We start from the raw sequence: 27,503 nt of genomic DNA on the forward strand, positions 1-27,503 counted from the left end.
TAACTTACTAATTTATTTATTAATGATTTAACAAGTATCTACAAATGCTCCACCCAAATCTACAGTTTCCCAGAAAGAGATAGCAGGTTGCAGTTCCTTCCAAGGGCCCCTGGGCTAAGAATCTGACCTCCGCCTGTGAGACTCACCACTCAGTCACCAAGGCTTCCTTCACCATACATTCTGGTCCCTCACCTTATCTCATTCCAGAGAGCACAAAGAGCAGCCCTGGGGGTTAACTGTGGGCTCCTTTATTGGTGGTTATGCCACATATTCCCTCTGTTCTTCACAAAGGACCAAGTGATTAAGCAAAATGGCAGACAAGGTACTTCTAAAAGCAATTAAACTTGAAAGACTTGATGAAAATGATGAAGCAGGTTCTAGACTTAGTATGTCCGTCTTCCTCTGAAGATGTTTCTCCTCCCCTTGAAAATAGAATCAAAAGCCAGTATTCAGGTAATAGGTATGCAGTGACTCAAGATGTAATGTGGTTACAAAGTTCTATATTGGTTTTCAAGTCTGAGTCCTAAGGGAGGCAGCTGAGCCAAGGGCAGTTGGATACCCCTGCCCTTCACCTGGCTCATGGGGGTGGGAAGCCACTGAACCATGACCACTGTAATCTCGCTGTAATAGGCTTGGTGGAATAGAGATTTGCAGAAGATAGTTGTGCACTGGTGGACATAAATCAGAGTCAGAACACTAAAAATATTCTTAATTCTAGCCATAGCCTGGGGATGACTTGTGGGTATTTTGGTTTTGGTTTTCTTTAGAGAGAGAGAGCATGCTCTTGTGTGAGATCATGACCTGAGATCATGATGTCAAGGGACGTTTAACCAACTGAGCTAGCTATCCAAGCACACCAGCTTGTGGGTGTTTTTTAATATCCACCTTGTTGAGATGGTACCCAGAGCCCCACAGCCCTATTGATGTCTCGTCTGTTCCAGGAAGATGATTTTCATGACTAATCCAAAATTCAGGAAGAGTCACTAATTTTGGTGTCACCCATAAGCCATATGCATTGTTAAGGGCAAACATTGCTAGAAACTCCAAAGTTGTCCGCACATCTGATGAAAGGGCTTCTGTTTGTGTTTAAATCCCAGAACCACTGAGTGATTAGGTCAGTAGACCCATGCAGGGAGTCTGGAGAGCTTCCACAGGCCTTAGAATACTAAAGCCAGAGGAAAGGACTAGAAGGGAGAATGAAGTTTGTCCTGTGGAGATAGCTGAGGACTTATTTGTGGAGGTGGGGGAGGGACCCTCATGATGAGGAGCAGAAGGGAACCCTACCTTTTTGTCCACTGGCTACTCAGTGACAGGGATAGTAGATCAATAACTTGGCACCATGGCCTCCGGGGACCAGACAAGTCCTGGTAATCTCCTTTCAAGCTCATTTTTTCTTCTCACACTCCAGTTTGAGAAATTCCATTTTCCTATCTTGCACACTCAAGGCCTCCTGGACCTAAACCTTGGCATGATACCTTTCTGGGTCTGAAAGAGTCCACCTCCTTCTCATTTGGGAAGCTGTCCCAGTCTCCCCCCACCCACCAACCTCCGCTTCACCTCATCTCTGGGACATGGAGCTCACCTTGCTGGGAATCTCAGCTAATCATGCTGGAAGGAACAGACGTCGCTTTCACACAGTATTGCCCTGGGTGTGTTATGCATCTCACCTTTACATCAGCAATACACCCAGGTGTGGTCCCGGTCGTAGTTGTAAGAGGTTGCACACCACGTAAGGTTCTCTTTTGTTCCTTTGCCGATACAGTTATAATAATTCTTGTTTTTATAGCTGAATGGGAAGTGGCAGGGAAAGCCAGGAACCAAGGAGGAAATTCCTAGGAAGAAGAAGGGGATAGGATAGTAGTTACCCCTGTGTCTTTACACTGTGGTGAAGGCTTAGGCTTCAGAGCCCATCCTAAAATCAAAATTGGGTCCACATTGCCTGTGGGAGTTTTGTTTGGGCTTGCTCAGAAGTTCCCATTAGAGGAGAGAAATGCTGACCTAATCCTAAATGTCAGATTTTCTTCCTGGGGAAGCTAAATTAATTCCACTAATAGTAGAAGAAGGACTATGGGCTGTGTGAAAGCACAAGGGGTCCTGGCGGTGGGAGATAGAAGGACATTATGTCACCAAGGGAACCAGGGAGTGGAGTGGGAAGCACTGAGAGGACATATTACAGGGAGTCTTATCCACAGATCCTGGATGCGTGAATTCACCACTTGCTAAAATTTATTCGGAACCTGAGTCAGTACTGGTGGGGTTTTTGTGGTCATATGTGGACACACAGAGCCCACGTTCCTAACTGAAGCCCAGCAAGGCTGCATGCACCCTGCCTTCGCTGTGCAGCTTTCCTGCTGTAGACAAGTATTTAAAATGCCTAAGTGTAGTGCTGAAGAGCTGTCCAGAGTCCCTGAAGTGCAGGCAGGCTGGGATGTGCCCTATGGGGAAATATTATATTTACAGAAAAATGTTCTGTTTTCCTTCCTTGAGGGCTTCTTTCTTATCATCCACCAAATCTACGTTTGTTCTCCTTTGTTAACAAAATTATCCAAAACATGCAATAGGGGCAAAAGATTTCCACGTGACCTTTTCATGTCCTTCTAGAGCATTGTCTAAACAGTCCCTAAGGGTCACCTGATTGTCTAGCTCAGGGCCCTGAGATTTGGATTTCATATAATTTTTGTCACAAAATATGATTCTTCTTTGGACTTTTTAAAATCGGGATCCCTGGGTGGCGCAGTGGTTTAGCACCTGCCTTTGGCCCAGGGCGCGATCCTGGAGGACCCGGGATCGAATCCCACGTCAGGCTCCCGGTACATGGAGCCTGCTTCTCCCTCTGCCTGTGTCTCTGCCTCTCTCTCTCTCTCTCTCTCTCTCTCTCTCACTGTGTGCCTATCATAAATAAATTAAAAAAAATTTAAAATCACTGAGTGGGGCACTTGATGAGATGAGCACTGGGTGATATGCTATATGTGGCAAATTGAACTCCAATAAAAAAAAAAACAATTCTTAGATTGGGGTCCAAAAGAAGTGGTCCAGGCGTGGCCCATAGGCAGGATGTGGTTTGCAGACCCCTACTCTAGGGAAATAGAACTTGGTCTGACTTACTATCTGCTGTTGGCTGGAACAAGTTCCCCAACTCTGAAACTTGTAGAAAACTGGTACATCATGACTAATTTTTGTTCAATAGAAATGCCAATAATTTCTGTCTGGTAGACAAGATAACAACAACAAAGGTTTGGGCAGCCCCAGTGGCACAGCGGTTTGGCGCTGCCTGCAGCCCAGGGTGTGGTCCTGGAGACCTGGGATCGAGTCCCATGTCGGGCTCCCTGCATGGAGCCTGCTTCTCTCTCTGCCTCTCTCTCTCTCTCTCTCTCTCTCTCTGTGGGTCTCTATGAATAAATAAAATCTTTAAAAACAACAACAACAAAGATTTGATTGCCCTTTAAATGTTAACAGATTTTGTGGCTAATTTAATAATCTTGCTTGTACTCAACATTCTTCTCTTCACTGACTTTGTGTATTTCTTATAATTTCCCCTGAATTGGCTTCACTATCCTTCTAGTTACCTTATTAATAGATTTTTTTTTCTTTAAGTAAGCTCCATGCCCACCCAGTATGGGGGCAGTGCGGTGCTTGATCTCACGACCCTAAGATTAAGACCTGAGATGAGATCAAGAGTTGGATGCTTAACTGAATGAGCCACCCAGGCACCCCAGATTTTTTTAAACCTTAGTATGTGCTTACTCTGTGTTTATACAAGCAAGTGTTAGGTGTTTCACATTTTGAAAATCTTATATTGACCTCTTTCTTTTGGATCTCAAGCAGCCCATATTTTGCCCATCACACTGTTGCATTGTTTATGTTATTTGCTCATCAGATCCATGAGGGCAGGACTCTGCCTTACTCATCACCATATGCCCACTGCCCAACACAGTGTCTGGCACACAGTAGGGCTGGATTAGGTGTTTGCTGAGTAAATGAATGAAGGAATCCATCCATGTCCACCCAGTCCTCTTCCCCAGATTACTAGTATCAGCACAGAGGCTCCACTTCCCATCCTCATCCATGTTCTCTGTGGTTGGGCACCAGAGCTTGTTGTTTTCATCCTCCATGCATTCAAAGATCGTGCTATTTCTGAAGATGGAGGGGAAGATGCAGGGCTTGCTGAAAGAATTTCCCCCATACTCTGAAAATAATTATGGAAAGGTCACAGGGACAAGAAGAGACAACAAAAAGAGCTTCCATTTATCACACATGAACTAGGCACCATAACACTGAATGTGCCCAATCAAGTTCCTTGTGATGCTATTAAGTCCGCTTTGCATATAAGTGAGAACCCAAATCATTCATGACCACACGGTTTACGGTCTCCCTGAACAAAGGCTTTTGTGTTCCACAGGCTTTATCAATAGAGTTATCGTGAGATTTAAGGATAAGGTTGATAGTGTTAAGGACCCAAGTGATGGACGTCTAGTGGAAAGATAAAATCAAGGTTTTATATGGGATTAAGATTTTTTCAGTGCTAAGGGAAGAACATAATTAAGACTTTGTATGGGAATAAGTATGCCCATGGATAGGTGCCTTTGCTTGAATCTTCATCTCGAGGGAAGCAACAGTACTTAGTGAGGAAGCATGGGCATTAGAGCCATATGAACTTGACTTAATTTTACTGGGACCATTTTCTGAATAGAGAAAAAAAAAGCATCTCATAGAACTTCCATGGAAAGATTCAATGAGAGATTATATATAGAGGTCCTGGATTATAGTCTAATACAGAGAGAGCTCTAGAATGAATGAAGGTCATTAAGAAGTGAAGAGTATGCATAGAATTAAGATGAAATGTACGTAGGGTCTAGCACTGGGTGAATCTGCTTATTGGCAACTGCAATACTTGAAAGCCAGTGTCGGGACTACACCCCATGGTTTTGGTTCTTGGGACAACCAGATTTTTGGTGCTGATGTTGGAGACTCAGGGGAACATGGCTCCAGGTCATTCCTGCCTCCTGTAGTTATCCTAATGTACTCTTTAAGAAGACACTTCATTTCTAGAAGTATTCCTCCCATTGCTCTGCTCAACCCTGTGTCACCATGATCACCTCAGGAGATGTGTTGCTGTCCCCCCCCCACTCCCCACCAAACACCCCATCCCTGCTCCAGTGCCTCACCATTGGTTTCACAGTATTTCCACTGCTGATTCTCATCAAAGCTGGAGGTGACTGAGCACCACAGCCTTCTGAGGAAGCTGCCCTCCGTGATGCAGCTGTTATGGGACTTTCCTCGAAAGATGAAGGGGAAGATGCATCGTGGGTAATCTGTATGGAAAGGAGCCCATGAGTGGTTTGACTTTCTCCAGCCATTGATGGGACAGTCATTTAATCATTCATCCATCCATCCATCCATCCATCCATCCATCCATTAGCCACCAAAGTACAGAACAAGTATCAAGTCTTGTGAAGAGATTTTATTCATTCATTTCATCAAGTATTTCATAAAGAAAGCCTCCTCCTGTACTTTTAACCTCAAAGCTTCCCCAACAGAGTCCCCAATCTCAACTCTGGCACCCCACCTGCTGAACAAACAAACATACTTCACCATGTCTTAAAAACGAATCTCTTAGGGTCAGCAAAAGACCTGTAGGAATAGGTCACAACAAAGAATTTTGATGGTTTATGATCAACAGATGAAGTCAAGACCTTGACATAAAAGGAATGTTGCCATTACTGAAAAAAATGTCAAATATCAGAGAAGTCAAATACAGTAAAATTATCATCTAGGTGCTTGTGCCTTCTTGCAACTTTCATAGATGGATTGAATTTCCCACCACAAATGTTAATACAGCAAATATAATTTCAGACATTATGTTTACAGTGGGTGGATTTATTTTAAGTGAGAAAATCAGGGTCATTTGGAGATGATGAAGGGGCTTAATAGACGAAGGGACAAGGGAAGGCTTCCTTGAGCAGGTTGTATTTGAGAAGAGGCTCTCACAATGTGGAGAAGCCAGCCATGCAAAAATTGGGGGGAACTGAAGTACAGGCAGAGAGAATAATAGTGTGAAGACTTCAAATATAGGAAGGAGTTCAGAACATTCAAGAAACATGACAACCAGTGTAGCTGGAGCTCAGCTGTCAAGGAAGAGAATGGGAGATAATGAGGACAGAAAGGGCAAGGTCCTGTAGAGCTTTGCAGACCAAGGTGAGAGGATCTTCCCCTCCTTCTTTTGCTTTCTCTTCCTCCCCCTCGTCCTTCTTCCCTTTCTCCTTCCTATTGAGTAGTAGGAGTTCTTTTGGATATTTCAGATATTAACCCCTTATCAGATATATGATTTGCAAATATTTTCTCCCATTCCATGGTTGCCTTTTCATTTTATTGATGGTTTCTTTTGCTATACAGCAGCTTTGTAGTTTGATGTAGTTCCACTTGTTTATTTTTGCTTTTGTTGCCTTTGATTTTGGGGTCAGATAAAAAAAAATCATTGCCAACCCTGCTTATGGTTTCACATTTTATTTTCAAGTCTTCAATCATTTCAAGTTGACTTTGTGTAGAGCGTAAAATATAGATTTTGTTTTATTCTTTTGCATGTGGCTGTCCAGTTTTTCCACCACTTATTGAAGACACTGTCCTTTCCCTCGTTGCATGTTCTTGGCTCCTTTGTCATAAATTAATTGACCATATATGCATGGACTTATTTCTGGGCTCTCAAGTCTGTTCCATTGATCCGTGTGTCCATTTTTATGCCAATACCATACTGTTTTTACTACTATAGCTTTGCAATATAGTCTGAAATCAGGAAATGTGGTGCCTCCTCCTTTGCATTGGCTTCTCTGGGGGTCAGGATATTTTTCTAAGTGTGCAGGTGAGCCACAGAGGTATTCAGGTCCCACTTGAGCAGGGGAGTAGCATTGCCTGACTTCACATTCCAAAAAGACTTCTTTGACTGAGGTGTGGGGAATTGGCTGGAGGAAGGTGGGGGGGGGGGGTTTGGTTTGAGGAGACCTGTTAGCAAATTTTGGCAAGCAGAGGTGATGATGATTCAGAGAAGGATGGAGGCAGTGAAGCAGCTTCTTTCCAGAAGCTAAAACTAGGATCTATTTTGACAGCAAAATTAAGTCTGGTTTATGGATTACACATGGGATGGGAGGTAAGGGATTAGGGATGATTCTGTTTTTCTGATTTACACAGCGGTGGCACCTTGTCCTTATTTGAAGAAACCTACAAATGAGCAGGAAAGCCTCTGCACAGAGTATATATTTCTAGTGATATGAATATCATAAGCTAAGATGTCTAGTGATTGCCATGGAAACCTGTTTCGGATTCCACTATTCCACTTATGAGGTGAAGCATCCTGCAAGGCATTACTTGGGAATGCCCCTGGAAAACCACTTCCCCACCACTGTGGGGCAAGGCTAAGATGTTAAAGCTGTTCACAGGTAGTGAGTAACCCACCAGTATGGGCCCAAAGAACATTACTTGCCTCAAGAGCCAGAGCTGAGAGAGGAGATGCAAAAGGCAAACCTTCATCTGTACAAGAGCCTTCATTGATATGGCTGAAAGAGGTTTAATTAAATGCAGGTTGTTGAATATCTTGGCCTTGACTGTATCTAGTATATGACTTTTGGCAAAGTTTTGTCCCCTTTTGTATATCTTATGCTTGTTCTGGGACCTCTTTTCCAGAATTATTTTTATTATTTTTATTATTTTATTTTATTATTATTTTTTTTTAGATTTTATTTATTTGTTCATGAGAGACACACACAGAGAGAGGCAGAGACAGGCAGAGGGAGAAGCAGGCTCCATGCGGGGAGCCTGAGTGGGACTCAATCCCTGGTCTCCAGGATCAGGCCCTGGGCTGAAGGCAGCACTAAACTGCTGAGCCACCTGGGCTGTCCCCCACCCAAGAGTTTTTTAAAAATCTGTTTCTAATTTTCAGATTCAGTTTCAACCAGTTGATCTTGATTTGCATCTTTTGAACTAGAGGAATATTTTCAACCAGGGGTAGCATTGCTTCCAGGTTTGGTTTCATTTTTTCAATGGAACAGGGCTTCTTTGTAGTAATTTTTGGCTCTTATTTGCTTGGAGGTACAAGCCTCTGGCCACTTTTTAATATCTTTTAGGTGAGTTATGATCATGCATGCTTATTGCTTTATTATCAATTTGTCTCATTTTATTTCTGTCTTATATTGCAGTTATGGAATTATGTTGATTTATCTTGAAATTATGAATTTAGGATAGGTAATGTTCTTTATACATTTTATTTCAGGATAGAAAAAGGAATGTTTTATTTACTATCAAAGGGAGCATTTGATCTAAGAGAGTCAAGAGCAGTGGTATGAGGGAGAAGTAAATCCTGCATATTCAAAAGCCAGCTACTACTAGGAACAATTAAAATGTCCAACAATAAAATATTAGTTAAAACAAACAAAACGCCTTTTATCCTGTGCACAAAAGATCAAAATCATACAATTACAAAGATGTCTTGGGTTTTGAGAATAAAGTAAACAGAGTCTTTCAAATCTCCTCTCTATTATACTTTGTTTCTGCCTTTCCTTATTAATTTAAAAAATCAAAAAAGAGACAAAGAATACAGTGGTTCAGAGAGCACCATTTTCAACACTATCATTGTTAACATTATTACCCTGTACTAGCATCCAGTGTTTTGCCTTCCGGGAGGATTTTTTTTCTAAAGATTTTATTTATTTATTCACGAGAGACACACACACACAGAGAGAGAGAGAGGAGAGAGAGAGAGAGAGAGGCGGAGACACAGACAGAGAGCAAAGCAGGCTCCATGCAGGGAGCCGGACGTGGGACTCGATTCCCTGTCTCCAGGATCACACCCTGGGCTGAAGGCGGCGCTAAACCACTGAGCCACCCGGGCTGCCCCGGGAGCATTTTTTATGCACACACACGTATATCATAACTCATCTTCAAAAATATGATTATATTATACAAATCCACATGTTCTTTTTTGCAATCCATCATTTGAAGAGGACTGCTGAGGGGACAGTGTGGCGCCACTCACCGTCTGCCATGCAGAATTTCCACTGCCCATTATAAACAGCTCTGGTTGCACACCAAGGAGAGAAGCTATTGGTTTTGATGCAAGAGAAGTAAGAAGACCCCTTGTAGACGAAGGGAAATACACATGAATCTTTCTGATCTAGAAGACAGAGAGACAAAATATTGTGACAGGGCTTTGTCACAATGAGTGTGCCAAGGATGAGTCTTGGTTTTATTCCCTGGGGGGGTTTGAAGGCAACACGTGGAGCTTTAGCATCCAAATGTCTCATGACATATAAGGGCATGTCCAGTTTATACTGACACCAAAGTACAGGGAAGGAGTCTCATAAACCATAAAAACAACCAGGATGAAGTTTTCCTCCAGACCATCGGAGTACCATCAATGTTACACAAAATGCATTTGGTAAAGGTCACAAGATCACATTAGGTAATGGAAGAGACACACAGTCAAATAATTCTGAAAAATGATTTTGTTTTTCAATGCTCTTTTCAATCTTTCTGATTACACAAGAGAGAAAGCTTCACTTTAATGCTAGTATTTCTCTACCATGTCTCTAATTCTTAATAATCTCCCTTTTTAACAACAAACAACAACAACAACCAAAAAAAGAGGGCACAATTCAGGCTCAAAGGCTTTTTGGGACAATAGCATCTAGTAGAATATAATAATGGGATTTTGTTTTCATAGTATTTATTTTTGTTTGCAATTTCTATTTATGGCAAGGAGTAGCATTTTTACAGATTACAGAGCTGATGTTAACTATTCTTTAAAATAGGATGTTAAAAAAAATAGGATGTTAAAGTGAAGAAAAGTGATCACGTTTAAAGAAGAAGGCTAAGTAAATGATAGTGCTGGTGGTATGAAGATGTGGCAAATATTGAGGGCGTGGTACCTGGATGAGTAAAATTGGAAAAATGCAACCCTTGGCCTTTGTATTCCTCGGTAAGAAGACAGGGACTTTGTCTTTGACACAGTGCATCCTCAGAAACTAGAATAGTGACTCGCTCATAGTAGATGCTTAAGAAAGAATTGAAAGAATGAAGAAATAATTTCAGAAAATACCACATGAAAAAAAGCTAAATGAGTTTCTTTAATGAAGAATTCATCAGAAGGGTCAATACTCAAATGAGAATTGAATTAGCAAGAGGTGTTTGGAGTATATTGAATAATCCTTCCTCCTCACTCCCTGATACCTCTGGAGACTAATGGTCCCTGAAACACATCTTATGAAATTCTCTTCTAGCTCAAATTTTTCACATCATGCAGAAGGAAGTAAGGAACCATGTAAGATAAAGCATCATTTCAACTTAATACTTTTTTTCTTTTTTAGCAGAACTAGAATGAGAACTAGAATTTTTTATCTACTGGTTGAGGATCACAGCTTTTCTCTCTGCCTTCATCCTGTCATTCCCTCTTTTCCTCCCTTCCTTCCTCCCTCAAAGATATAATGAAGGCTTACTATGACTAAGACATTCTGATAGGTTATTTATGTGCATGCATGTACGTGTGGTCCTCATGGTCCAAACCTAGGCAAAGCTTCCATGGATTCACTAAACCTATCTTCTTTTTCTTTCTGGGCTCCTAGCTAGAACCCATTTTTTGGCCTCTTTTATAGTTAGGTGGGACCACATGACTCTTTACAACTCATGGAATGTGGGTGGAAATGATGTCCACCATTTCCTTGCTCAGAAAAGTCCCAAGCAAACCTCTATGCTCCTTTCTTCCTCTGCCAGCTGGACACAGCAGTGGTTCTCGATGGAGAAGGGGACATTAGATAATGTTTGGGGACATTTTGGTTGTTACAGCTAGGAGAGGAGGGAGCTAGTACCTGTACCACTGGTATCTACTGGGCAGAGGCCAGAGATGTTTCTAAACATCTTACCACACACAGATTCCAGAACAAAGTCATCTGGCCTCAAATGTCAATAGTGCCCAGGTTGAGAAAGTTAGGTAAAAGGACCCTGCAGAGAATAATGAAGCCCTAGTGGATGTTGGAGCCACAATACAGAAGCGTACTATATCTCTGAATCACAATGAAAGAGGCATCCCACCAAACAGCCACACTGAAGTGCTAGATGAGTTTGACAAGAACTCTGTTGAATTGAACCACTGACATTTGCGGATAGTTAATCTGTTACCAATACAGACGAATAAGACATCCTCTCTATCTTCAGTCTGGCAGCCCCGTCTCTTCTGGATCAGATTCTTACCCTGTATGATCTGACAGAGGCCATCATAAGGGTGAGTGAGGGATGTGCTAAGAGAGGGTGGAAAAGGCAGACCTCCATTTTTGAGCTTCGCCAATGGGTTGATGAAAGTAGAGGTCCTTAGGTCACAGTGCATTGTCCACCTCTAGGTCTCAGAACTTTTAAATCTTGGTTTTGTAAAGTTGAGACCAGTTAATATCTGGAAAGTGCTTAGAAGAGGACCTGGGACATGACTGCTACACCATCATTACCATCACAGTCATCATTGTCATCAGTGATTCTCAGTCATGGACACCACCAGTATGTATGATGCTGGTGGTGAGGGGAGGGCAGGCAGATGCTCCTGGGACACAGGATTAAGATTATCCTTGGGAGTTGTTAGTAAGGATCAACACATAATAGATACTATTAGCCATCTGCAAAGTAATTCAGCAGATGGTCTAATCTTCTTAAATGAGTTAAAATCCTCCATAATCTGGGCCCTGCTGAACCTCTCTGTTCTCACTGCCTGATTAACATTTCCTCGACCTTCCTCCACGTTCTTTCTTGTCTTTGGCATTTGGCTCATGCCCTTCATCCTGCTCTTTTCTTTATTCCTAGCTTTATTCCCTGTTACTCATCTATATAACTTGGTTCAATGTGGATCAACACTCTTCTCCACTCTCTTGGGCTCCCTGCTCAGCAGGGAGCCTGCTTCTCCCTCTCCCTCTGCCCCTCCCTGCTGCTCCCTCTCCCTCTGCTCCTTCCCCTGCTTATGTTCTCTTGCTTGTTTGCTCACTCTCTCAAATAAATAAATAAAATATTTTTTTTAAAAAAGAATATAGTTACCTGTTTATGTATCTATCACTCTCATTTGCTGTAAGCTCTCTGAGTATAAGGCATGAATTTCATTTATTGCTAGCTATGTTTCTGGCCCATTGCACCCTGCCTGGCATTTGGGAATCATTTGATAAATGTGTATGGGATAAATTAGTTCATAAATATGTGCAGAGAAGACTTAGGGATGCCAAGTTTCGCCACCGGAATATGGGTGTGGTCTCAGGAAGGTATGACCAGAATGAGACAATAACTGGGAAAGCTGGCATTGTTCCCTGTCTAAATAAACTATGAGTTTTTAGCCTTTGGGGGACTTCTCTATTCTTATGAGAAGCTAGACCTTCTCTCTAGGAAAATACTCATACCTCCCTGTGGCAGAGACTGCTGTGTGTTCAAAACCAGCTTCATCTTCCTTCCTACTGCTAAAAACTACATTTCCCAGACTCCCTTGTATTAAGTATCCTGTGAGTTCTGGCCAGTGGAAATGGGAGAAAGTGACAGAAATCACTTCCTGGCCAAACAAACCTCTCCTCCAAGATCATCAGACTCTGGATCCTTGTCTATCAGCTTCAAGCATAGAATCCACAGGGCATCCTGAAGCCCTAGGGGATGGTGAAGACCCACGGTGGAAGGTGATGGATCCCTGCTGACCAGATGCACCCTCATTGGACTTTATAGAAATAAAATGCTTTGTGTTAAGCTGCTGAAAGTTTGTAATTTGTCTGTTTCAATATCTATTCTCAATACTCTGATAAATACACACCTTCTTTTATACTAATCCAGGGCTTCGTGAACTCATGCTTTCCCAGTGAACTCAGGTTAGGAATCTCTGGAATAAAGAATGTTATCAGTGAAAAAGGACTTTGTGGAATAAAAGGGCATGAAAACAGGAATGTTTCTTGAGGGTTTATCAGGCAGAAAAGGAGTTTAGTTGTAGAGAATAGTTTCAACATAGCTTGAATGAACTACATATAATCAAGGTCTCTCTTTGTTCTGCTTCTGTGCTTACCATAAGATCTTTGGGTGGTTGATTTAGATTTCTAGATATATGAAGAGTATAGCCTCACACCCACTAGAATGGCTACTTTAAAAAAAAAGCAGAAAACAACAAGTGTTGGCAAAGATGTAGAGAAATTGGAACTCTTGCACTGTTGATGGAATACAAAATGGTGCGGCTGCTTTGGAAAATAGTATGGCAGTTCCTCAAAAAATTAAACATAAAATTACCATATGACTCAACAATTCCCCCTCTGGGTATATCTCTACAAGAATTGAAAGTGGATTCTCAAAGAAGTATTTGTTACACCCTATGTTTATAGCAACATTATTCACAATAACCAAAAGGTAGAAACAATCTAAGTCCATCAGTGGATGAATGGATAAACAAAATGTGGTTTGTACATGTGTGTATCACACACACAGTGGAATATTATTCAGCCCTAAAGGGGAAATCTGACAGCTGCTACAACATGGATGAATCTTGAGGACATTATGCTAAGTGACATAAGCCCGTCAGAAAAAGACAAGTACTGTTTGGTTCCACTTTCATGAGGTATCTAGAGCAGTCAAATTCATAGATACAGAAAGCAGAATGATGGTTGTCAGGGATTGGAGGGAGGGAGAAATCCAAGTTGTTTAATGGGTACAGAGTTCTTTTAGTTTTGCAAGCTGGAAAGAGTGCTGGCTATTGGTTATACAACAACATGAATGTGCTTCTACTGAATTGTACACTTCAAAATGGTTAAGATGGTACATTTTATCTTCTGGGCATTTTACCACAATCTAAGAAAAATTGTGGAGGGTCTAAGTTGGAGTCTTATGACACAATCCGTTGGAATCATAGAGGCCTCCCTCCTTTTTTTGAGAGAGAGAGAGAGAGAGAGATTGAGCACGTGAGTGGTGGGAGAGGGGCAAAGAGAGAGGGGGAGAATGGCTCAGAGCCCAACTTGGGGCTCGATCTCATGGACCTGAGTCAAAATCCAGAGTCAGATGTGTAACTGACTGAGCCACCCAGACACCCCTAGAGCTCCCCTTTTAATGAACATAACTGCACATCCCTACCATGTTCCTGAGCATCATGAAAGGTGCTTGTGTCAATTACAGCAGCCACCTGCTTATCCATGGTCTGACTTTCCATGTTTTCAGCTATCCGTAGTCAAGACAGTCCAAAATCAGATGATTCTCTATCTCCTCCCTACTTGAATCCAGGAATCTTTACTTTGGCCCTTTCATTCTTTCTGGCTTCCAAATCCTCCCCAAAATTTTCCAGTATACTCACTTCCACTTGTCTCATAGAAGTAGAGGAGGAAAGTTGTCCATCCCAACAGATAACTGGACCATGGGTTCATCTCAACTGGCCTCTTATTTCTGCATTGAAGGAGGACAAAAACATTTTTTAAAAGATTTTATTTATTTATTTATTTATTTATTTATTTATTTATTTATTTAAGAAAGAGTGTGTGTGTACACACAAGCACGAAGGAGGGGCAGAAGGAGAGGGAGAAACAGACTCCCTGCTGAGCAGGGAACCTGATTTGCGGCTCTACCCCAGTACCCCAAGATCATGACCTGAGCTAAAGGCAGATGCTCAACTGTCACCCAATGCCCCAGGAAGACAAAAATTTTGCTCCTGTGGGTCCCTTCTTTCACTAACTCCCAGGTTTGGTGTCATGCATGCTGCTTTACTTTCTATCCCCAGAGGGCAGTGAAGAATAATTTACTCTTACAGGGAAGAAAAAATACATACACTGTCATTATGGAGTGGACAGTGTAACGGGAAGGAGAGATGTAGGAATTTGTTGAGCACTTACTGCATTTCAGGCTACACATTCAACACACATTATGCTACTTGGTTCTCACAAATGAAATGATAGCTATTTTAATCGCATTTCACAGATGAGGAAGCTGAGGTTCAGAGAAGCTAAGTGATCTGAGTTGATTACACAACGAGAAAATGACAGAATTCTAACCCACATAAGTGGCTCCAAGGGCTCTACTCATCATGGGGATCTTAAGCATAGCCTTAAACCCTCCTCATGGATAACACCCATCTCTGGCTGGATATTAAAGTACTTTAATAGGGCAGCCCGGGTGGCTCGGCGGTTTAGCACTGCCTTTGGCCCAGGGTGTGATCCTGGAGAACCGGGATCGAGTCCCACATCGGGCTTCCTGCATGGAGCCTGCTTCTCTCTCTGCCTGTGTCTCTGCCTCTCCACCCCCCCTCTCATGAATAAATAAATAAAATCTTTAAAAATAAAAAATAAAGTACTTTAATAATCAGCATTTACCATCCTCACTAGCCATAATTTCTACTAGCTCTATTTGCCTCTGTACCATTTCCTTAATGACACATAGATGTGCCATTCTCTGTAGAAACAACCCAGGATTGGAATTGGTGGTCTGGTTTTGTCTTGAGGCTCAGCTACTATCACCACTTCTATTGCTGGCTATGTTTTTGAGCACCTACCATATGCCACTTTCTAACAACCTGATGAGCAGGCATGATCAGCTATGTTTTACAGAAGATTGAGACCAAGATTTGGGAGATTAAGTAACTTATCCAAGCACCGCAGGTGGTAAGTGACAGATCTCGGGTTCAACTGCAGTCCTGTCTACATCAGTGTCAGAGTCCTCAAACTCCATAAACCACTTCCCCTCCATGGGCCTGTGTTCCCTCACCTGCAGAGTGTAGGTTAATAACTCCTGCCTCTGGAGGAGGCAATCAGGGTCCAGGCAGCTCCTGCTGTGAAAGTGTCTTTCCATTGTAAATTGTTACTTGTGTTTATGATTAATTAAAGCAAAGATCAGGGTAGCTCAGAGGAGACATCAGATGGCACCAATTCTTAGCAACAAATCTAGATGGTGGATTGGGGTAAAAAATATCCCAAGGCCATTGATTCAGGTCTTCAAACAGGTAGGTGACGCCATTGAGCACTTGGGTCTGAGAACACATCCTTTTACTTGGCTTTCCTGCTACCTATTGGAGCATTTTCTGATTTTTTTTTTTGTGTTATTTTTAACCACAGCACCATGCCCCAAACTTACTTTGCCTGAGTGATGTCTCATTCACAGCCTACCTGCTCATGACTAACTCTCACTGGTGGTTCAGACACTGTAGTTGGATGATGTACCTTTGATTGTGGAGGATTAGCAGGTCCTGGTTGAAATCCTAACTCTACCATTTACCACCTGGGTAACCTTTGGAAATTGCTTAAATTCTCCAAGCCTTAGTTTTATCATCTAAAAAAATGGGGATACTGGGACGCCTGGGTGGCTGTCAGTTAAGCATCTGCCTTTGGCTCAGATCACGAACACTAGGGTCCCTGGATTGAGCCCCATGTCAGGCTCCTGGCTCAGGGGGAAGTCTACCCCTTTCCCTGCTCCTGCTTTCTCACTGTCTCTCTCAAATAAATAAATAAAATATTTTTTAAAAATGGGGTTACTAATCTTACCTATCATTTAGGGTTGTTAATGGTGATTAAATGAGATCAGTAAAAAATAACAGGTAATACTCATTGAGTGTTATACACTATTCTAAATTCATTATGATCTTGGTAGTAACCCAAAGCAGGGGCACTAGTATTACTTCCATTGCATATTTGGGGAAGTTGAGGCCCAGAAAGCTAAAGTATCTTGCTTAGGATCACAAACCTCATAAGTGATGGGGGTCCTACCTGAACTCTGACAACCTAATTCCAAAAACTGGGATCTTAGCTGCTGTGTGACACTGTCTTCAGGCTTATCATGGGATCTAATATGTGCTAAGCACCCCAAAAATGGCAGCCAAAATCACTGTTCGTACCAGACCTCTCCAGGCAAACTTTACTTCTGAGTGTCAAGGTTGTATTTTCAACTGCCTTCCCAGTATAGCCATCTATACTTGAGATGCCCCTCAAATGCCTCCAATTCCAAGATTCAGCTCCTGATATAAAACCCCAAATACACACACACACACACACACACACACACACCACGACTTGATTTAATTGTACTATGTTCTCTATGGTCTGAATGTTTGTGACTCCCCCAAGTTCATATGTTGGAATACCAACTCCCAAAGTTTTGGCAGTAGAAGGTAGGAGTGATGAGGTCATGAGGGATGAAGCCTCATGAGTGGGATTAATACTCTTATAAAAGATCCCCCTTGGGGCACCTAGGTGGTTCAGTGGTTGAACATCTGCCTTTGGCTTAGGTAGTGATCCAGGGGCCCTGGGCCCGAGTCCCGCATTTGGCTCGCCACAGGGAACCTGCTTCTCCCTCCCAAGAGTAAAGCTTTCTCCTCCCTCATGTCCCATCAGTCATCAAATCCCATGACTTCTACTTCCTGAATGGCTCTTAAACTCAGCATCTTCTGTCTCTCCTGCTCCTGCAAAGTCAGGCTTTCCTCTTCCCTCTCCCAAATGGTTGTCATTCCCTCATGGATCCTGGACTCTAGGCTCTTCCCTGTCCTGTCTGTAGGGCTGCTGATGGGGCCTCCCTTGGGGCTTGCTTTTTTTCTTTTTTTTTTTTTTAAGATTTTATTTATTTATTTGATATAGAAAACCAGAGAGCACAAATGGGGGGAGCAGCAGAGGGAGCAGGAGAAGCATGCTCCCTGCCAAGCAGTGTGCCCAACTCAGGTCTCAATCCTGGGACCCTGGGACCATGACCTGAGCCAAAGGCAGACACTTAATGACTGAGCCACCCTTGATGCTTGCTTTTAAGTATTCATTCAGGAACAGATATTTACTGATATTTACTGAACCTGTGATATGTGGGCTGCAGGGCTAAGGGATGAGAGACAGCAGCGTGTGAGACAGGCCCGGCCCCTGCCTTCCTGGGGTTGGCCATCTTCAAAGGAGCCAGACTAGAAGGGAATAAACCAGAGACAAGCATATAACTCTTGCTCATGATCATGGCAAAGATGAAGGACAGAGGCTTCAGTAAGGAATAACTGGGGCAAGGTGACTTCTGGTTAGGAGGCCAAGGGAGGCTCTTCCGAGAAAATGACATAGAAACAGACCTGCAGGAAGAGTGGGATATAGACATGAGGGGAGTCAGGGTCATGGGGGCTCAGCTGGGCAGAAGAGGCAGAATGTGAGAAAGAGTTAGGTATATTTAAAGAACAACTGAACCTGATGTGTCTAGGGCTGGAGCAGGGAGGAGTGAGGCCTGAGAGATGTTTGGTGAGGTGGATGGGGCTAGACCCTGCAGAGCCTTCTTTAGATTCTAAATGAAAATGGAAGCCACTGGAGAGATTAAAGAGGGGGCAAGGGGCATCCATCAATTCACAATTCTCCATCACTTCTATAATACAACCCACCGTCCATACCTAGCCTTCCCCTAAAAGCTCATTCCTTATCGCTCTTGTTCTCCCTTGATCCACCCCATTTACACCAGGCCTTTCACTGCTTCCAGCACAGACCAAGCTTCCTTACACCTCAGGGCCTTTGCGCTTTCTCTTTTCTCTACCTGGATGCTTCCCCCCAGGTATCTGCATGACTTGCTTCTTTGTACCATAAAGGATGTTGTACAAATACAAGGAGTTGATACGGACTGACGCTCTGGAATGTTAATGAGCCTACTTGGATCAAGACATGGATATTAATAGAAAATATTTGGAGGTGGTTCAAGACAATGATTGAACTGTAAAGTGATCTTTAAGATCCAGATCTTTAAGAGCCAGACACCCACGTCTGGAACATTCAGGTTAGGACCTAGTTATTCCTTGCGCACTGGCACATTCAAATGCTGTGGAGGACCCTTTGTTCTGGGCCATGGGGTAGTTGGAGCTGGCATCTTGCCATTGTCACCATATTATTAGCTGGTGGGATCTCTGAGAAGTGAGAATGAGCAACTAAGGGCAACTATGAGATTCTCCATTTAAATTTTTTTTACCACGGCTGTGTATGACTTTCACAATTAAAAACAATAATTTTGCATATGCAATCCATATGTATATATAATGTGTAAATATTACAGATGTGTTTGTATACACATATTCACACATTCATCCATCTTTCCTTCCATCCTTTCATCCATCCATCCATCCCTCTTTCCATCCATCATCCATCCATCCATTCTTCTACCATTCATTTTTTTATTCATCTATCTAATAAGTATTCCAGAAGGCTACCATCTATATAGAACTGTGGCAACTACCAAGAGGAACTGAACGTGATTTCTGACCTCAACAGAAATGAGACATGGGCACCAATATCTATCACCCAACATGGAACAGCCACACCAGGTAGTATAAAGGTGCTGAGAGTGTCACCAGGAGGCAGCCTAACCCACCGCCTCAGCTTGCTCATTCTCTTGAGTCAAAAATGTTACAGTGGAGCCATGAGAAGACAATGACACCCAACCAACCAGGATTCAAAGACCCCCTCTCCCATTTATCTACTGGGTGACCTTAGGAAGATCATTTGACCTCTCTGATCTCTGGTTTTCAAGTTCTCATCTGTGGAGATTACAATCCAACTATGGAAGCTATTGTGGGAATTATAGGAGCTCATGGGCGTAAAATCATGGGACTTTTAGTGTGGCTTCAAAATACTGAGTCCTTTTGCTCCTTGGCAGCAGATGATGATTCCATCTGTGAAACAAAACCTCAGTGTGAGACCCCGTCACACACACACACGCACACGCACACGCACATGCACACATATGCATACACACATGCACCTCTTCTATTATGCATTCAGGCAGCCTTTGGAGGGAGCAGTGTCAAAACTTCAGGAAGATGTTTGAATCTCCGCTTTCTCCTTCATGAAACAGGGAGAGTGAGCCTTACCTTAGAGGGATAGTGCAAAGATTCATGTGACCATGTAGATAGTAGTTGACTACCAGGAACTTAATGGGCAATTTGTCCAGGCTAGTTCTCTTTTCTTCCATCTCTTTTCCCCAAACTTGGGGTACAGGTAGCCTTCCGTAGCTTTACATAGCTCAGACAGTCTGGCTTCACCCACCCCTTCGAGTTTCTTAACAGAGAAGGGAATCTGCCCCCACGTCCCCCTTCCCCACTTTCTCTGGCCTTCCTTTCCCAGAGCTCCAGAGCACTGTCCAGCATGGCGGCCACCAGCCACTTGTGGGCTCTTGAGCACTTGAAATGTGGCGAGTTTTCATTGCCCCATGTTGTAAGCATAAAAAACTTACTAGGCTCTGAAGAAGTATGAAAAGGAAAAGAATATAAATATCTCATTAAATTTTTTGGTGTTGATCAGACATTAAATGATAATATTTGGGATATCATGGTTCAACAAAATATATTGTTATCTTACTTTTAAAAAAATGTAGCTACTGCAAAACTTACAGTGATATTTATAGCTCATGTTATTCTTCCTCCAGAGGACAGGGCTGCTCTAAACCCTCCTTGCTGTGGGGGCCCCCAAGTCCCACTTCTCACACCCCTCCAGAGTTTCTAGGTTGAGGTGTACCTTTGAGAGAGTCCTTGGCCCTAGCTGTCTCCGCGAGCCCTCTTAAGGTTCTGCTCCCCAAATCTCTGGATTATTTGGGGACAGGCCCGACCGCTTTGGCCCCAACCTGTCTGTAGGAAGACACTGCAGCTTCCCAAAGGAAGGTTTTCTGTAAGTGGTTATAATCATGGCAGTTTGGATGGGATAGCCCCATGATTAATGATGCCCCAAGATGAGTTTATGCATATCCATGAGGCCCATAAAATTCAATCATGTGTATGTTAATGGGATCTTGCAGAGGCTGGGGTCATGAACAGAATATTAATGAACAGAGGAGAAAGTGCTCCTGGATATGCAGCTACAAGGAAGTGGACAGATTTTAGGTGAATAATGCAAGAGCAAGAGCCCTAGAATTTTCAAGTGAGAAGGGAGGTATGGGAGAATCGAAACCAGCAGCTCTCTGAAACATATTATCTCATTTTTTCTCATTTTAAAATTCCATTCTACCATTCTGAAAATTTTGTAAGTCTACTGCCCTGCCTTAGTATCTTTTAGGATTGACACCATAGAGATTTACCAAATATTACCGTTGATCACAGGTAGGACCTGTTGGTTTTAAGGATGAGGAAAAGGAGGCACAAATGTGCTCGGGGACTTGCCAAAACCATACAGCAAATAGGTGGGGAAAGTGGGACTTGGAGCAGCTGAGTCTGGAGTCTCATTTTATTGTCACTTTGGTGCCAGGTTCTCATTTCACAGGTTTGGGGGTTTTCCAAATAAGAGGTTTATGGTCTTCATTTTCTGACATGGCAGCCTTCTTTCCATATCTTAGTTCCTGTCTCGGTCTCTGCCTTTCCTTCTTTCTCTGTATTGTGGAAATCCACTCTCTCTCAGCCTCTCCTGTACCAGCTTTCTCCCCCCTCTCCCTTTTGCTCTCTTCCCTGTCTCCTTTTCCCTCCTCGTTATCTCTCTCAGTCTCTGGTTTGCTCTGCCAATCTCTGTGTGTCATTCTGACTTGAATGTCTCACTCTATATATACATACATTTATTTTTTTTTTAAGATTTATTTATTTATTCATGAGGGAGAGAGAGAGGGGCAGAGACACAGGCAGAGGGAGAAGCAGGCTCTTTGCAGGTGCCTGATGCGGGACTTGATCCAGGATCCTAGGATCACGCCCTGAGCTGAAGGCAGCCGCCCAACTGCTGAGCCACCCAGGCATCCCATATGCATACATTTATATGCATGTATATGTACATGTGTGTGTTCCCTCCCTCTTTCTTTTTCTTAGTCCATCAGCTTGCCTCTGTTTCACTCTCAACTACTCCTTATTTGAATATAGGAATATAAGGGGCATCTGGGTGGCTCAGTTGGTTAAGTGTCTGTCTTCGGCTCAGGTCATGATATCAGGGTCCTGGGATCAAGTACTATATCAGGCTCCCTGCTCAGCAAGGAGTCTGCTTCTCCCTCTCCCTCTGCTGCTTCCCCTCCTTGTGCTCTCGCTCTCTCAAACAAATAAATAAAATCTTCAAAATAATAAAATAAAATAGGAATGTATATTGGAATCACTGGAAAGCTTTTAAGAATAAAGACTCCCAGCCTCCAGACTAGACCTACTGGCATTTGTAATTTTTTTAAAAACAGCTTTATTGAGGTATAATTGGACATGTTTACTGTCTGATTATGAGTTTGGAGATATGCATATACCTGTGAAACCACCACCACAATCAAAGTAATAACATGTCTATCACCTCCAAAAGCTCCCTCTGGTCCCTTTGTGTCTGTTTTGTTTGCAAGAACATTCAACATGAGATCTCCCCTCTTAACAAACTTTAAGTGCACAATACAGCATATTAGCTATAGGCACTCTGTTCTACAGCACATCTCCAGAGCATATTCATCTTGCATTGCTGAAACTTTATACACATTGAACAACAACTTTAGAGGCCTCATCTTTTCATTGGAACAACTGGTCTCCAGGGAGCCCTAAGCCTTCTTGGGGCATCTTCCAACACCACATTCTCACACACAACACAAAGCGAGTTGCAATCCTCTTTGCTAGGACCCCAACAGGGCTCTCTATTTCAAAACACCTTTTCTTTTTTTAAAGATTGTATTTATTTATGAGAGAGAGAGAGAGAGAGAGAGAAGCAGGCTCCATGCAGGGAGCCCGATGTGGGACTCGATCCCAGGTCTCCAGCTCACCTTCTGGGCCGGAGGTGGCACTAAACTGCTGAGCTACCTGGGCTGCCCTCAAAACACCTTTTCTGATACCACCCACTCTTGCTTAGAGTGGTACCTTCATGAGGACAAGGCTGGCTCTCTTTTCCTCAAGCTTCCCATATACCGAGAGATGACACAGCTTGACACTAGGAATGATGTGCTTGACACTCTGGTAGAGGCAACAGTGGATGCCACTGGCACATCTAAGGCAAGACAGAGAATAAGTGGGGCCCAGGGGAGGTGGAGGCAGAGAGCCTTCCCTGAAAAGTTTCCCATGCCCTTCTGTAGTGAAGAATTTTCCTAAATCCCTCCGCTTGTGAGGTACAGAGGAAAAGACAGTGGACTGGCACTTAGCCAGCTGTTCATCCACTATAACTCGTGTAATTCCCCCCACAAGTCCTGTTAGGCAGATGCTATTATCACTGTCTTAGAGAAGAGGAAATGAGGGACCGGGCTCACACAGCTAGTAGCAGACAGAGCTGTGAGCCTGGAAGCCCGACTTCAGTTCCAGGAGTGAGAGCACGAAAAAAAAAAAAAAAAAGGAGTGAGAGCATGGATGCGCTGAGGTTCAAGGTGAGGGCAGGGGGTAAGTGCTTGCACTGTCTAGGACCGACTTGACATTAATACCTAGCATACTCAAGGAATTCATGCAAATTGCAAGAAAAAGGCAAAGAACCGAGTAGAAGCACAGGCAAAGGAAATGAATAGGACATAAATGCTGAGTGGTTTACTGTAGCAAGAGAAGAAATGCTCAGTTGCATTAGTGTTCAGATGAATGCAAATTTAAATAGAAGTGAGGAATCATCTGGTATAGGTTAGACCTAAAGTTGGATTTTGATCTTGTTGTTTGGCTAAAATCTGTTTCAATTCTGACCTTGGCCTTTGGCCAGCCAGTCCAGTTGCCTCAACAGGTATCTTTCCTGGAAATCTCTGAATGCTTATTTGATCAATGACTTTTTTTTTCTTTTCATTTTTCCAAAGACGTACAGATGGCCAACTTGATCAACGATGTTTGTGATCATGTTGGCTGTTTTCATTGTTAATATGCAAAGCATGCATTTTAATTTGCAAAACATTGGTAATGTTAACAAGGCATGGTTTCAGATTCATTTTTAATGTTAATATTTACCTTTAAATATGAGTATGCATTCTAGACATATTCTAGACATCTTATGTACTTTATATGTAGAAATTATGTCAGTGAGACAATATGTCAATTTGTTATGCAAAAGCAAAACACGACCCTACTCAATGTTATTGTTAAAAAATAGCTTTCAGGGGTAGCCCCGGTGGCGCAGCGGTTTAGCGCCGCCTGCAGCCCAGGGCGTGATCCTGGAGACCCTGGATCAAGTCCCATGTCAGGCTCTGTGCATGGAGCCTGCTTCTCCCTCTGCCTGTGTCTCTGCCTCTCTCTCTCTCTGTCTCTATGAATAAATAAATAAAATATTTTAAAAAATAGCTTTCAGAAAGCCACTAATTTTATGTAAAAATTAGTTATTAAAAACTTTCAAACAGGCATAGAGAATAAAAAAATTATTGATATGAAGATTAAGAAAGTTAATTTTCGGGCAGCCCCGGTGGCTCAGCGGTTTAGCGTTGCCTGCAGCCCAGGGTGTGATCCTGGAGACCCTGGATCGAGTCCCGCATCGGGCTCCCTGCATGAAGCCTGCTTCTCCCTCTGCCTGTGTCTCTGCCTCTCTCTCTCTCCTCTCTGTGTATTCTCATGAATAAATAAAAAAATCTTTAAAAAAAAAAAAAGGAAACTTAATTTTCAGAAGAACATTATACTCCTTTAGGGTACAATATTGGGATGATTTAAAGTATCATAAATAAAGCAGAATAGTAGAGATTAAGTGTTTATGTGTATCTACATCTAATAATTGCTTGGTATTCCACATTCATACTCTTAAACAAAATCTTTAAGAGTCACATTTCTTCCCTGAAGACCACCTGTCATCCAAAAAATCCTGTTTCAGAAGGCTTCCAATAGTACAAGCATAAATTAAAAGCAAAATGATAATTTTGCCACTCCTATTGTTAACTGTGTAAAACAATCTTTCTTTCTAAATATAATAAAAACATTAATTTTTAAAAATGAGATACCCTAATACATTTTGTTCTCACCAATCAAATCTCAAAACACTGGTTTTACAAAACATTTTTAAAAAACATTCTTTCAGGTCTATGGAAGCTAAGAATTTATTTTATTTTATTTTTAAGATTGTATTTATTTATTCATGAGAGACACACAGAGAAAGGCAGAGACATAGGCAGAGGGAGACTCAATCTTAGGACCCTGGGATCATGACCTGAACCAAAGGCAGACGCTTTCACCACTGAGCCACCTAGGTACCCTCTAAGCTAAGAACTTACACAAGTCTTTAAATTATTGCTGTACATGGCCAATAAATTTTGGTAGTTGAAGATTTTTGAGATTTGCTCAAGCAAATCCTAGTTAACAATGTTCTAGAAAATACAGGATTCAGAAGGGCCTGGAGGGCTCAGTCAAAAGAGTGTGCAGGGATCCCTGGGTGGCGCAGCGGTTTGGCGCCTGCCTTTGGCCCAGGGCGTGATCCTGGAGATCCGGAATCGAATCCCACGTCGGGCTCCCGGTGCATGGAGCCTGCTTCTCCCTCTGCCTATGCCTCTGCCTCTCTCTCTCTCTCTCTCTCTGTGACTATCATAAGAAAAAAAAAAAAAGTGTGCAACTCTTAATCTCAGGGTTGAGTTTAAGTCCTACGTTGGGTGTAGAGATTTATTAATATTAATTAATTAATTAAAACTTCAGAAAATATGTGATTAAAAAAGTTTTCCCTGAATTATATTCAGGCTGTGCAAAAGTTTAGTGAGACTACGAGAGTGTGTCGATTCTTAGCCCATTCACCAATGCTCCGACATATAGAAATCACAGAAATTAAAATTTGCCAACAAGATGTGCTCATGAGAAACTGTCTCCTTCATTCATTAAGTGATTCTTGGATCTCACATGGGTAATAACAAAACAAATGTGACTGAGTAAATATTTGGAGTGGGAGGTTTGGTGACGTGACTTGCAGTTATGATTGACACGGAACAGAGATGAAGGCAAACACAAGTAGTTTAGGATTTGCAAGTACGTGACATCTTAATATCTGTGGGTTTGTATTCATAAAGTGCTAACCCTCAGAACAAATGATAGTGAGCCAAGACCAACTATCTTATGTTGCAGAACATATTCCAGAACTGCCTTACCACGTGTTGGTGAAAGATGTTCAAACAAGAAGGGGAAGTGGCTACTGCTTGTTCACATGCTATCTGAACAACAAAGATAGTGAATACAGCATCTCCTGGCCCTCTGGATCATGAAGGGAAAACTGCCTACGACTGACACCATCTTGCAGACGATAGTCTGTGTACAGCAGAGGTAAAGACATGATGAAGCATTGTGCTCTGAGATTGGAAGTATTCCTTGGCGAGATATGTATGGTTTCAAGTCCTGGGAAGAGGAGAAAGTGGTTCACATGAAATGAATGCTGAGATGTTGATAAGAATCCCCAAATGCCAACTTCATTGTCCTGTGTGGACATCTATCAGTCCAAGATTTAGGGACAATCTTTCTTAAGTGACCATAGGAAGCAGTACATGAAGGCAAGAATGTTAGAGATAAGTAAAGACAGAGATCATTTCTAATTAGAATTGGAATTCAAAACTCTTGAGTAAGCTTTGGTTTCATTCAAAAATAAAATCTAGGGTGGCTAAAAATAAAATCTAGGCTCCTGGGTGGCTATGTCAGTTAAGTGTTCAACTCTTTCTTCTTTAAAGATTTTATTTATTTATTCATGAGAGACACAGAGAGAGGCAGAGACACAGGCAGAGGGAGAAGCAGGCTCCTTGCGGGGGAACCCAATGTGGGACTCGATCCCAGGACCCCAGGATCATGCCCTGAGCCAAAGACAGATGCTTGACCACTAGGCCACCAAGGTGCCTCAAATGTCCAAGTCTTGATCTCAGCTTAAGTCTTGATCCCAGGGTCATGAGTTCAAGTCCCATGCTGGATTCCACACTGGGCATGGAGCCTACTTAAAATAAGTAAATAAATAAAATATTTAGAAAAAATAAGAATAAAATATATTGTCCCAGAGCAGAAGTCCCACTGTTGAGAGCCTCCAATTTGATGGGTGTTGACATTTTGATGGTTGTAATTTGGGGCCAAGGCTTTCCTTATCGTTTGTTCCAAAGGAAATTCTCATCTTACTAATAATATGGAGACATGATAGACATACTTTTAACTTAAAGTATATCAGTGAAGACTACAAGAGACTTCAGAATTCAGTCTTACTTCTCAGAGTTGTGAGATGTAGGGAACCATAATGTGACATTGCTTATTCCTCAGAACTGCAAAGCCACCTGCAGCCCACTGGGTGGATTGCCATGTGTCTCTGGAGAGCAGAGGCCCAAACCAGAGATCCACAGAGCCTGCACATGGATGCTTGTATCTGGAAGCAAATCTGCATCTCCAACCAGCCTCCCTGGACTTTCAAAGACCCAAAAGCACCAAGACATAGATAAACCTATACTCTCATGGATCCTTGATGATCGTGGACACAAACTGAAATTCCTTTCTGTGACTTACCTAATCCTTGCATAGTTCTTTTTCTGCATTTCTTCTGATGTGAGGCAGGTGGTCTAGCTTTGGGGCAGAGAGAGGAAAGGAGGAGAAGGGAAGGAGAGGACGTGGAGGACAAGGGTAGAGGGAGGAGGGATAGAAAAAACAGGGGAAGGATAAGGGAGTGAAAAGGAGAAGTAGCATTACAAGAAGGAAGGGGAGGAGAGAAGGAGGAGTCTAGGGGAAAAGGAGAGGG

General features: G+C 42.5%; 1 protein-coding gene and 1 long non-coding RNA gene across 2 annotated transcripts; one reads left to right on the forward strand and one right to left on the reverse strand.

Annotated features, from left to right (window-relative positions):
* On the reverse strand, nucleotides 1-27,329 carry ELSPBP1 (epididymal sperm binding protein 1). The gene is given in 8 exon segments (NM_001002931.2): nucleotides 1-422; nucleotides 1,668-1,832; nucleotides 4,028-4,186; nucleotides 5,166-5,312; nucleotides 9,023-9,160; nucleotides 12,809-12,874; nucleotides 14,324-14,412; nucleotides 27,275-27,329. Coding segments are annotated over 7 exon segments (786 nt in total). The 5' UTR covers nucleotides 27,304-27,329; the 3' UTR covers nucleotides 1-422; nucleotides 1,668-1,674.
* Nucleotides 23,203-27,458, forward strand: LOC119870954. The gene is made up of 3 exons (XR_005354540.1): nucleotides 23,203-23,235; nucleotides 25,871-26,065; nucleotides 27,035-27,458. It is a non-coding gene; the product is annotated as an uncharacterized LOC119870954 (long non-coding RNA).
* Nucleotides 27,459-27,503: the final 45 nt, after the last annotated feature.

This window comes from Canis lupus, chromosome 1 (assembly GCF_011100685.1).
Source record: "Canis lupus familiaris isolate Mischka breed German Shepherd chromosome 1, alternate assembly UU_Cfam_GSD_1.0, whole genome shotgun sequence".
Classification (NCBI taxonomy): domain Eukaryota; kingdom Metazoa; phylum Chordata; class Mammalia; order Carnivora; family Canidae; genus Canis; species Canis lupus.